At 44.1% G+C, this 12,777-nt stretch overlaps 1 protein-coding gene across 1 annotated transcript in view; it reads left to right on the forward strand.

Annotated features, from left to right (window-relative positions):
* SLC10A7 (solute carrier family 10 member 7) overlaps positions 1-12,777 on the forward strand; it is a gene marked incomplete at its 3' end in the record, with an annotated part of 198,290 nt that overhangs the window by 142,136 nt on the left and 43,377 nt on the right. The window contains exon 6 of the mRNA XM_079771181.1: positions 5,477-5,512. Within this exon, the coding sequence (XP_079627307.1) occupies positions 5,477-5,512 (36 nt within the window). The remainder of the gene's footprint in view (positions 1-5,476; positions 5,513-12,777) is intronic.

Here is a 12,777-nt window from a genome sequence, read left to right on the forward strand (position 1 = left end):
ACACCATTCAAAAGCAGCGGTTAAAAGGCCACTTAAAGAACAAAATAAACAAAGAAAGAAAACAGAAACAGACTTAGATACGGCGATCAGCCTGATAATTGCCATGGAGGCGGATAGGGGCTGGTGAAAAAGGTGAAGGGAGTAAGAAATACAAACTGATAGTTATACTGTGTAATAACTATGTATGGTGCTAAGTGGGTACTTGAATTATCAGGGGGAACACTTTGTAAGCTAGGTGATTGTCTAACCACTATGCTGTACACCTGAAACTAATATCAAATGATATTGAAAGTCAGCTGCAATCGAAAACTAAAATTTTAAAAGAAAAGCCATCACAAGGAAGGAGAGGGGCAAGACACGCCCTAAGTTTCTCCCAGGGGAAGACGGGCAGCAATGGGAGTGGTTTGGTGTCAGTGTGAGAAAGAGCTTCCTCCTTGTCAAAGAACTCCAGCCAGGGCGGTGTGTGCCTGGAGAGCAAGGACATTGTCTCCCTAGGGGATCTCTGGCAAAGGTTCAGCCATCACACCCACAGAGCAAGCAAGGGAGACAGTCAAAGGGTGTCAGACATCAGATGAGGACTGGACCAGGGTAGGTCTGAGATCCCTTGCAAAACTGAGACTCTGTCATTCTGTAGACCTTGAGTTATTGCCTTTTAATTAAAAACTGAAAGCACCTTTCCTAAGGCTTGACATTCAGTATCCTGGAGACAAAAGCCTAAGGAGTCAGTTTTAGTATCTGTGTGATCACAGTAGTTGTTGTAGCAAAACCTTTTGTTAATACTCAGTGGCTGGGGTATCGGCCAGCTCACGGGAGGGTCGGGGGTTCTATTCCTGGTTCAACCCCCGGCCCTGTCTGGGTGAGTGCAGGAGGCAACCAATCGATGTGTCTCTCTCACACTGATGTTTCTCCCTCTCTCTCCTCCTCCTCCCTTCCTTCCACTCTCTAAAAATCAATGGGAAAAAATATCCTCGGGTGAGGATTACAACAACAAAAATATTATAATTCACTTCAGTTTTGCCTTTTTGACAAGTGCTACTGTTGAGAGAAGTGCATCCACAGTTTTGTTGTTTTGGTTGTTACTTGGGAGTTTGGGGCGGGGCGGGGGGGGGCGAACTTGGGTTTGTATTTAATGGACTAAATCTAGGTGTCTCAGATTTGACGCTTTTCCCCTCTCCACTAAAGTCATGGAAATATACTCACCCAGTCATTCCCTTCCAGAGGTGTAAATGGGTTTTCTGAAGGTTTTTTAAGAGACAATCAAAGCCCATCACTTTGTGACTTGAATTCTTCAGGTATTGCAATCAGAAAGCTTAACAAACCCTCCCAACTGCAAGGATGCTAAAACTATGTTTTAACCTTGAATCTGCAGTGGGGGCGGGGGGAGGGGCGTGGTGACATCTTTTGCTAGAAGTGCTCATCCACCACCTCTTGGTTTTAGCCATTGGTGTAGAATTTACTTGGGAAAGAGAAAGGAGAAGCAATCAAATTGAAGCTTCAGAGTGTGAGGGAAAATAACAAGTTGATATGACTTTGCAGCTCCCAATGATGGTTGCCATTATAGTTTAAATTTTTAGGTCACCTTTTTTATCATTGATATTTGCAAAAACCTGACTTAAAAAGTGCATCAGCCATGACACACAAAGGCTTATTTCTCAATTTGTTTCATATCATCAAAAAGACATAATGAGTTTAAAGCTCCTCTCAGGTTTAGTCTTAAAATATAACCCTGAGGAAACGGGGTAAGATTGCAAAGATTTTACTTACACCACTCAGGATCCCAGGCTCTGGAGTCAGGAAGCTAGAGATTGAATTTCCAGCATTGCCTCTTTTTATTTCACTCAGTGTCTCTGAGTCTCAGTTTCCTTCCCTAGCAGATGGAGAAATAATAGTACCTAGCTCATAGGGTTGTTGTGAAGATTATATAAGGTAACAGACACTAAGCCCTCAGCACATCTTAATTTTCCCATAAACGTTAGCTATTATTATTCTAGTACTAATTCTAATGGCTTCACCAAACCTTAATTATGGAGCTCTTGTCCGGATTAATGACATCATGGAGGAATCATTTCCATATACAGCTGCAAAGCAGGTTTCGACATTGTGTAACAATTCATTCTTAGCGAATGAACTTGAACAGCCATTTTTGAGAAAATAATGAGTAATCTTGAATCCAGAATTAGAAAATACATCCTATTTGCTAGGAACATTTTAGGAACAAGTATCTAACTATTTTAGGAACAAATATCATAAGTCCTTGGGAGAACTGCAAAGACCCTAATGTGTATTGGTGACTATACACTTGAAATGTCTGGGCAGGAAAACCTGCAGATCATAGTGCTCTGCCTCCCAGAATAAGGTCCTCTCTAAGAATCAGTTGTCAACTAGAGACCAAGGTCTTACAGCAACTAATCGCTGCCCACATGCCTCAGCGGGGCTCTAGAAAACTGCACTGGCCACTGAGATCTCCTCTCCAGGGACCAGGGGTGTAGTGGAGTCAGTTCTGGATTGGGAGTTGAACAAAGCAGGCTCGAGTCCAGGCTTCGCCATTTATTTTCTGTGTGACTTTGGTCTGGTTGCTTGGCTTTTCTCAACCCCAGTTTCCTCATCTGTGAAATGTGGCTATTTCATAAGCTAACTCCTTCAAGAGGGTCAGATTGTAAATGTGCATAAAAGTGCTGAAGCCAAATGCCATTAATAGTACTGGTATTATTACTATTACTAATACCATGCCACTATTGCAAAGGAAAATAAGTGGGAACAGGAAGAACATGGGTCCCTGTGTACTATATATGACACCAGTATGACTCCTCAAACACAAGACAAATATCCTCAGAGTGGTGATGAGACTCAACCTTCTTCCTGGCTGAAAATCCTTATCCTATGACAGATATACTACCTGTGTCTCAGAAGTATTATTAGCGTTATTGGTAATCCAAAATTCACATTAATATGTTTCTATTCTATTTTTTATCTGAATTTAAGTGAATTGACAACAGAAAAACTGCTTAGGTTATAAACTAAGTCATATCCATTGTCCATATACTAAATTATTTACCAACTCATTACACCCTCGCTTTAAGTTCTTCAGTCATTCGCCATTTGTTGATCGGATCCCAAGCTCCCTCTCTTGACCTGCAAGGCCTTTGGTGATCAATTGCTCAACTTTTCATAGTTTTGTGGATGCCCTTCCCTCTTCCTGAAATATCCTTACCCCTGTCTGCTGGATCTGTTTCCATTAATTCTTATAATTAATGGAACAATGCCTAGCCTATAAGTGGACATTCAATAAATGTTTAAACAAATTGACTTGAAATCCGATGGCTCCTACATAGACTGAAACAAGCGAGTATTTTTGTTTCCACTTGGCCTTGTAAAGTCTGAAATTCCTACTAATGTCTGAATATATTCCACATCATCAAAAGGAAGTAACTCTTATAAATTATTTTGCACATGTAGCTCTCCTAAATGTGCCAATGAGAACTTGTTTCATAGACACTAATGGAGTTGATAAGCCATAATATACAGTATGTTTTAGTAAATAGGTTAAAAATACAACATAAATTAAAATGCTATATTCCCTATTATCCATTGCAAAAGTTGGCACAATCAAGAAGCATGTGTTCACCCTAGCTGGTTTTGCTCAGTAGGTAGAGCATCGACCTTTGGACTGAAGGGTCCCGGGTTCGATTCTGGCCAAGGGCACATGCCTGAGTTGTGGGCTCGATCCCCATTGTGGGGCGTGCAGGAGGCAGCCAATCAATGATTCTCTCTCATCATTGATGTTTCTATCTCTCCCTCTCCCTTCCTCTTTGAAGCCAATAAAAATATATATAAAAAAAGCATGTGTTCTATTATCCTATCTAATAAAGAGGGAATATGCTAATTGGCCGTCATGCCCTCACAAAGGTGGCAGCACCCACAGCCAATAAGGAGGGAATACGCTAATTGACTGCCACGCCCTCAAAGATGGGGGCGCCCACAGCCACAAGATGGCGGCGCCCAGTCCCCTCATCCCTGCCAGGGCAGCAAGCGCACCACATGGCCGGGCCCGCCTGCCTCCGGAGTCCCCCAGTCCCCTCAGCCACCCAGGCTGGCCCGAGGCGCAGGCAAGCCTCGGATGGTGGCTGCCCAGCTGCCCAGGGCCGCCTGAGGCTCAGGTAACCAGGGCCGGCCGAGGCTTGCGCTGCCAGCAGTGGCAGCAGTAGAAGTGTGATGGGGGTGTTGTCTTTCCCTGATCGCCGGGTCGCCTCCTACCCCTGAGGGCTCCCAGACTGTGAGAGGAAGCAGGCCGGGCTGAGGGACACCCCCCTACCCCGCCGCTCCAGTGCATGAATTTTCATGCAGCAGGCCTCTAGTTTAACAATAAAACAGGCATATGTGTGAATATTCAAATGAGTATACTCCTAAGAAAGTCATGATAGCAGTGTTCACATAAGATAGGCCAGTCCCTCTGGGGCCATGTCCAAAAGATTGTAGTAACTAATGACAAAAGGTCTTCCTAAAGGGTTTCTTTACCAAAAGTGATGAAGCAGTACCGTCCATAGATCCCGGGCAGAGTATACTCTCTGTCTGTCTGCCTGCCTCCCTTTCTCTCTCTCATGCATGCACACAGACTCTTAGGGATTTTAAAGTTCCAAGTAGAATTCATTAATAAAAATATGAAATGTGTTTTGTTTTATAAATCATAGCGAAGTGTGGAGAGATAAAGGAAGAACTAAGGGGCGAATAATAATCTCCTGCTTTCTACTGAAACCTGTCAGTTCACTCCCAACTCAAACACCTGGTTTAAAAGATTTATCTACAAGAAACCTAAAAGTTTGTATCCTGCCTCATCGACAACAGCCTCAAACTGTTCCTTGTCATCTCAGAAAACAAATCTTTTGCTCCTTCCTGCCTAGGGGAGGCCGAGGGACGGAGGTGGTCCTGTGTGGCCGAACTAGATGAAAGACTTGCCTTCCACCATGGAGACATGGAGTCTAATCAAGCAAAATGAGTTCTGAGATCCCAGCTCATTTCCTAGGGGAGATCAGTTCACATTACAAAATCATGGCGTCTCATTCATCACAACTGACTCAGTCTTTGCTCAGGAGAGAACCCCAACTGGGACTAAACCACCTGTCTTCCCTTGCAAAGAGGCACTTTATCTGAGTTAGAGCTGAAAGCCTAGGAGTGAGAAAGCTTGCCAGCTTCCACCCGAGTGATACACATGCAACGTGGAAGGCAACTTAAGTTTTGCAAAGGAAGACGAGTTTAAGGAAGATTGGTGGTTGTGTTCTTAAAGATGCCAGATACAAATAATTATCACAGAGATGCTAAGGCATTATGGTGGAGAGAGCCAAGATTGGGGCTCCCTCTTCTTTATCTCCTAGGTTTTATTAAAGGATAAGCATTTCCATGCATCAGAGTTTAAAATGGCAAAGAAAGTGTGCTGATTTCTATGCTGATAAATGATCATCATCTCTTTTATTTCTTTCAGGGCATTGTTATAACACCCCTGCTACTGCTGCTTTTTGTGAGTATTTTGATGTTGTCTTTAATATCTTTTATTAAAAGCCATCTACAATCCTTGAAGAAAGGCCATTAAAACAGAATTGAAATTTGAATCATTTTGTATGACTTTGCATCACATTTTGAACTCTTCTCCCATTTGAGCTGTACCAAGTAATAACACGTGGACCCAAAGGGTCTCTGTAGCCTCATGATCCAAGGCCAGTGTCAGGGCCCAGTTATTAAGCCTCCAACTCCTGGCAAAGTCATGAATTATTAGAAATTAGTGGCCTGTGACTTAGGTCACAAATGTACAGCTCTTTAGTTTTTCATTAGTAAAACCAAAGTGATTGCTAGTGACCCAGCATTTGATAGCAAGAGCCTTGGACCCAGAACCAGAGGAAGCTTAGGTTCCGAGGCTCACAGTAACCGGCTTCCCCACTTTGGGGAATACTGCCTCAATTTCTTCATCTGTAGTATGGGAAGCAATATTACCTACCCCGGTGTGTCTCCCAGGAATGAAATGTGCTTTAGAAATAAAAAAAATACAAGCTACTGGTTAACTAAACAAAAATTGTACAGAAAATAAGAAATGCTAATTAGCTGTCTTATTTCTTTTGGTACTAAGCATATGAGAAATTAGATGAAAAATTATAATAGAAATTAATGTTATCTCATGCTGAGAAAAGCATATGTAATCATGAGTGATACCTAAAATATTTTATGAACTGTGCATTTTTCATACACCCATCTCCCAAATATAAATCACTCTACTGATCACTGCAATGGAGGGGGGGTGTTTCTGGGAGTGAAATGTAGCTGTTTAACTAGCACTGTTTGTCAGTGAATTAAAACTATGGGGAAAATTTATTTAATTATAGGGTAATTACCCAAGTTGGAATTCAATTAGAGTAATAGAGTGAGGGACTTCATTTCTTACAAGCTGTGCAGGAAATGGAGAGGGAGAGATACTACTAAACAGTTGGATTCTGCATCTTTCATGAAAGACATTACCTTTAAGTACGAAGGCCCAGCCTTCCCTTCCCTTTCCTTCTCTCCTGAAATGCTAGCTTCCTTCTGACTAGGTTCGAGGAGTCCAATAATCAGATTACTTCTCTGAGCATAACAAGCCTCATTCATTTGGACTTCACCAGTTCAGAATTTGCAGCAAGTCCACTTGAAACTGAAGTGAATATTGATTTGCATTTGTTTGAAATACAAGACTTGGTACGTACCTACCTGCTCACCAGATGTGAGGGTCTGGGATCATCCCTCGGTATTGTTTCCGAGACAAGGGTCACAGCTTCCCAGGAGCATCCCCTGCATGCACAGCACGGGCCAGTCTGCAGTCCCGCTGCAGTGGGCCAGAGGACTAGTACAGAGCCAGGTATCTGGTAAGTGTACAGCAAATGGCCGTTGTAGCCCAGGCTTTCTCCACTGCAGAAGAAATAAAGAGTGGCATCTCTAACTCATGTGACTCTTAAGAAAATCCGGGAGAAGTCATAGCCGCAGCTAGAGGGCTGAGACCTAGGGTAGCACTTTTGAGTATCTCAGAGGCTGGAATCTCTGTGGCCCTGTTTTGGCTCATGACTAAAGAACTAGAGGAGTACTTTTTCCCTCTCCTTCCCATCTCCATGCCATAGAGATTTTCTCCATGGATTAATATTATGGCATCATACTATTGCAAGCTTCCCCCCTCCCTTGGACCCACAGACTTGTGAGCTTTAGTTGGTTCAACATTTTAAAATAATAGAGCAACAAGAATAGTGAAATAAACCCCAAGACCCTGAACTTAAAAGTGTAATGTTTCTCCCTGAGCCACCTGGGCTGTCCCAAAGGTTGTCACGGGCATCATCACCCAACATAGACACTTTTATGTTCTGTGACTTTAACTCGCATGCAAGGCATATAGCACTTAGGTTGTCATGCAGTTTACAAACAATGGGCATTGCTTAAACACTTGGGTTACCAGGCCTCATTTCCTGAGCAGGAAAAAACCCCGAGCAACTTAAAATATGATCACATTCCATAAAAGATGTAGTGTTGTTGTTCTTATCAACACCCCTGTTATGGGTTAAGTTGTATCCCTCAAAAAGATGTATTGAAGATCTAACCCACGGTACCCCAGAATGTGACCTTATATGAAAATAGGCTTATTGCAGATGTAATTAGTTTAGGTCAGTGGTCCGGCAAACTCATTAGTCAACAGAGCCAAATATCAACAGTACAACAATTTAAATTTCTTTTGAGAGCCAAATTTTTTAAACAAACTTCTTCTAACACCACTTCTTCAAAATAGACTCACTCAGGCCGTGGTATTTTTTGGAAGAGCCACACTCAAGGGGCCAAAGAGCCACATGTGGCTCGCGAGCCGCAGTTTGCCGACCACGGGTTTAGGTGAAGTCATATTGCTGTAGGGTGGGCCCTTACTGTAATATGACTGGTATCCTTATAGGAAGAGAAGCCAGAGGCACACAGGGAGAATGCACGTCAGGTGGAAGCAGAGAAGGAGTGTTGGGTCTACAACTCTAGGAACACCAAGGGTTGCTGGCGAACTTCAGAAACAAGACGAGATGAGGAAGGATCCTCCCCTACAGATTTCACAGGGAGCATGACCTCATTAATCTCAGACTTAATAGCTTCCAGAACTGTGAAACAATATATTTCTGTTTACCCAGTTTGTGATGTTATCCTATATCAGTGATGGGCAACCTTTTGAGCTTGGTGTGTCAAACTTCGCCAAAAAACTGAGCATAACTCGGGTAGTGTGTCACTTTGAGGAAAAAACATTATTTCGCAAATGTTTCATCTTCAGGAGCAGCAAATGTTTCATCCTCAGCATGCGGCCGCCTCAGCGGCCGCGTGTCATCAGAAATGGCTACGCGTGTCAGTGCTGACACATGTATCATAGGTTCGCCATCACTGTCCTATATAATAAAAAGCTAATATGCAAATCTACCAAACGGCTATGACATGCACTGACCACCAGTGGGCAGACGCTCAACTGGGAGCACTAAGGATGTCTGACTGCGAGAGGGCGCAGGCTGGGCTCAGGGAGCCCCCCCCCCCTCAAGTGCACGAATTTCGTGCACCAGGCCTCTAATGTTACAGAAGAAACTAAAACAACACCTGGAAATTGAATTGTCTTTTTTAAAATCATATCTTGAAAGGGGGTGTGTCCTCATTCACAAAGGGAGAGTGTGGCCTCCTAAGCACAGAGTTCATCCATAGTAATGGGAGAGAGAGAGGTAGAATAATTCTTATTGAGTGAATATAGTGGGAACTTATTACATAATCCCATGTGAAGAGCATGACTACCTTTAGAGGTAGGTATTATCCTCACTTTATATGAGAAAACTTAGGTTCAAAGAGTTTTTGTAACTCGCTTCAGACTGCACAACTAGTAAAGAGCACAGCGTTTTCAGTCAGGGTCTGCCTCCCCGAGGGCCCCTTCCAGGTGATACTCACACAGCAAGCCTCCCAGGAGACAGTGGTTTTAAGACATATGATCAGCACTCAATTGTTACTTCTTGAATATTTTTATTCTGGGTAACACAGGAAAGACTAAACAAGAACAAGGCATAATTATTGCCTTGAACAAACTTAAAGTTTATTTGGGTAAACAAGAATAAAGCATAATGAAGACATTTAGAGGGAAAATTAACCGCTACACTGTGTTATTCAGACTGAGTTGCATAGGAGTTCATGGAAGAGAGAGGTCGGGGTCAGGGAGAGAGATCTGGGCCTGGCCTTGAGGCTGCAGTCATTATTAGTTTTCCTAGTAAACGGCTACCTGTGGTAAAAAGTAATTCTTCAACTTCTGATCCATCAATAGAAACAATGAATACAGCCATTACTGTCATATGCAGTACTCTACTTTTTGTCATATGTTCCCAATGATGATTGCATAATTGATAGTCACATGTATAAAATGATGACAAAACACTTAAAGAGAAGCTATCCATTTAATTGGCCCAAATGTTTTACTCCCGTAAACGTTTCTAAAGCAAGTGAGGACCAATATTCTCTTGAACCCGAGAGTAGCTTATCTTCTGACTGTGTGTGTAAATCGCACAGAGGTGGTTCTCACACAGGGAGAACTGTTTGAGGCAAAATAATCCGGAGTCTTTGATAAATACCCCTGCCGGGGCTCTCCCCCCACCCCCAGACTTTTGAACCCTAAAGGGCCAGGAGGAGCACCTGGTACACCATTTCCAAATGCTCTAGCTAGAAGTGACATTGATATACTCCCTTCTCCTTTAAGGACCACTGTCCCGGAGGCCAGCTCCCTGCTGGTCTGGGACTTCTCAGGCTCCACGGAAGGGAGGGAGGCAGTGACTGGGTGAGCTCAGGCACAGCGCTGCCTCCGCCACACTTTCCCTGCCCCTAGCTCCTCCCAACTCCAGCTGCTGGGCTCGCTGAGCAGGCGGGGTCTGCTCTGCACAGCATGAGGAGGACACTGCGTCCCTCCACCACCCTTGCTGAGGGTCCCCACACTCAGAGCACTCTTCTGGGGGAGCTTCAACATCTGCTCTGTTTAAGGGACTGTTTAGTCAGCAGCAGTCGGCACTTTGGTTCCTGAACCAAACTCGTATTGACAAGACCAAATCCTGTGGTCAGGGGATTAGAAGCAAAGATTGTTTCTAGATGCTTCTGAGTACCGCTGCCCCAGCTCTCCAGGTCCCCAAAGTCCGTCTCCCCACAGCTTTCCTCTGTGCACCATGATATGCCAATTTACCATTCATTTGGGTGCATCCCACTAAAATGTCTGTGTGGTTTGAGTATCCGGAACTTACAGTTGTACATTGGGGCCTTCAGTTATGGAAGGTAATCTTTTCATTTTAGGTTTTAAATTAGCCTATAACAACAAGACATGTTTTACATATTTTTTATCTTTGAAAAATCAGTTGAAGCCTGTTTTGCTCGTTCCTTCCCAGAGAAGGAAACACCATGCACCTAGAGTAAAAAGGGTCCTTTCCCAACTAAATGCATGCCTTCCAGGTAGTGACCTGGCTTTAGTTTGATTCAGGCAGCTGAATCAGAATCAGCCACGTTCTTCACAATCATGTTCTTAATTTTAATAGAAATAAAAGCCAGTTTGACACTGAGCCTGTCAGCTGGTGTACACTTAACTCATCTGTGTGTGGAAGTAATCAACGCCGTTGCATGTGTCCCTGGAGAGAAGGAGCAGCTGGGTGAAAGAAAGGCTCAACTGCAGTTTCTGGGGAAAGATGGAAACCTAGAAAGATTGGGGGCTGGGGACCGGGGACACTCCTGTCGGCTTCTCTCTGAAGGAAAGGAGAGCGGTATGGGAGAGTACATCTGTCTGTGGGCACTAGAAAGTAAGGTGCGATAGTAAACAAGTCCCTTCCTTCTTCCCCTTCCCCCAGGACTGGGCTCCATGCGTAATGGGTGACGGGCAGGGTAAGGGTGGGCACTGGACAGGAAGTGAACAAGTCCTATTCTGTCTCAAGCAGTGTCTTTCCCATTTCCTCGCAAAAAGAGATTTAACATCCGTCATTCCACTGTATACACTATAAATATCTATCCTTATTTTTCCCTGAATGCGGTGCTAATGAAAGCGAAGACCAGTCATCAAGGGTGAATTATTTAATGCAATAATGTTTTAATAGCTGAGAAGAGGCACACATAGTGGAGACGCCCGTGGCTAATGGGTTTCCCTGGTAGGAGATAAAAGGCTGATTACACAGCAGAGCAAGGGAAGACCTGGTGCATTAATGACAATTTACAGGTCAGCTCACTTACAGGAGAGATTTAAAACGCACCATCTGTTTTCTAACTGGAGGTTGATAAGTATGATTTTACGGACAGTCAACGTCCCTCCGTCAAGAATTGGTACTTGTTTGTCTTTCTGTGTCTTGTTAGTTTGGCCCCATAATATTTTACTGACTGGACCCCCAGATTCTTTCCAAATCAAATAGTTTCTGAATTGAATGGATTGATAGCAGCCAACCCTGCTTCCATTCAGCCTTTTGCTGCCAAGTTCAAGTCCTAATGCCCAGAAGACATCATTGTATGTGCTGGATTAACGCTGACGAAGCTACCCTCTTACTAGTCTTGTATCATCATGAGAGCAGTGAGAAAATGTCACTCAAATAATTTTCTGGACCCTGTGGTTGAATTTGGGAACCCCAGTTGAAAAAGGCTGTACCATCAACCCCTGTGGATCGAGTGCCTCCACACACACCCATTTTTTCTTTCTTTTCCTCCTCTTCTTGCTTCTGCCTGCCTTCAGTTCCCTATCTCCATGCAGCCCTAGCCCCCAGCCCCCACATACTAATGCACTTCCCTTCTCCCACAGGGTCAGGAAAGGGGGAGCCCACTCCTGCTCCCTTACCCATTTCACTGCTCCTTACCCTCGGTAATTAACATGCAGTAGAGTGTAGGATGAAGTTAGAGACTGTGGAGCGACACTTATGGGTTTGGATCCTGGCTCTGACACTTTTAGCTATGGTGACCTTGACCAAGTCTGTTCTGTGCCACTCTTACCTCATGAAAATTGGGGTACCGATAAGACCTGCCTCGGGGAGTTGCTGTATTAAATTATTCAACACACATTAAGCATTCAGAGCAGTGCCTGGCACATAGAACGTGCACAATCTTGCTGCCATTGGTGTAATTAGGACAATTGTGTGGGAGGCCAGCCCACCGATCCTTGCCTGGGCCTGTGAATTCAGCAGGGCCTTGTAACATACCTGAAGTTGGAAGGACGGGAAGGAAAGAAAACGTTGCCAGGCCTCTTTTTCTACCTATGTATCGTGGTCATTCGTTAAGCACCTGCTGTGTACTGGATTAGTGGTTCTCAAAGTTGGAACCCCAGCTCTGCAGCACCAGCCTTTCCTCTTCCCCAGATGTTCTGAAGGTGGGGCCAAGCAATCTCTGTTTTAACAAACCCAACAGATGCTTCTTTTTTTTAAAATATATTTTATTGATTTTTTACAGAGAGGAAGAGAGAAGGATAGAGAGTTAGAAACATAAATGAGAGAGAAACATTGATCAGCTGCCTCCTGCACACCCCCCACTGGGGATGTGCCCGCAACCAAAGTACATGCCCTTGACCGTAATCGAACCTGGGACCCTTCAGTCCGCAGGCCGATGCTCTATCCACTGAGCCAAACCGGTTTCAGCCCAACAGGTGCTTCTGATGTGCTAGTGTAAGAACCAGTGCCCCAGATGTAAAAACATAGCCACTCTGCCGGGCACGGGGAATGTGAACTTGAGTAAGACCCTGTTCCTGGCCTTCAGGAGCACACAAACTTCTGGGACAGA

The sequence above is a fragment of the Cnephaeus nilssonii genome (assembly GCF_951640355.1).
Source record: "Cnephaeus nilssonii genome assembly, chromosome: 5".
Classification (NCBI taxonomy): Eukaryota; Metazoa; Chordata; class Mammalia; order Chiroptera; family Vespertilionidae; genus Cnephaeus; species Cnephaeus nilssonii.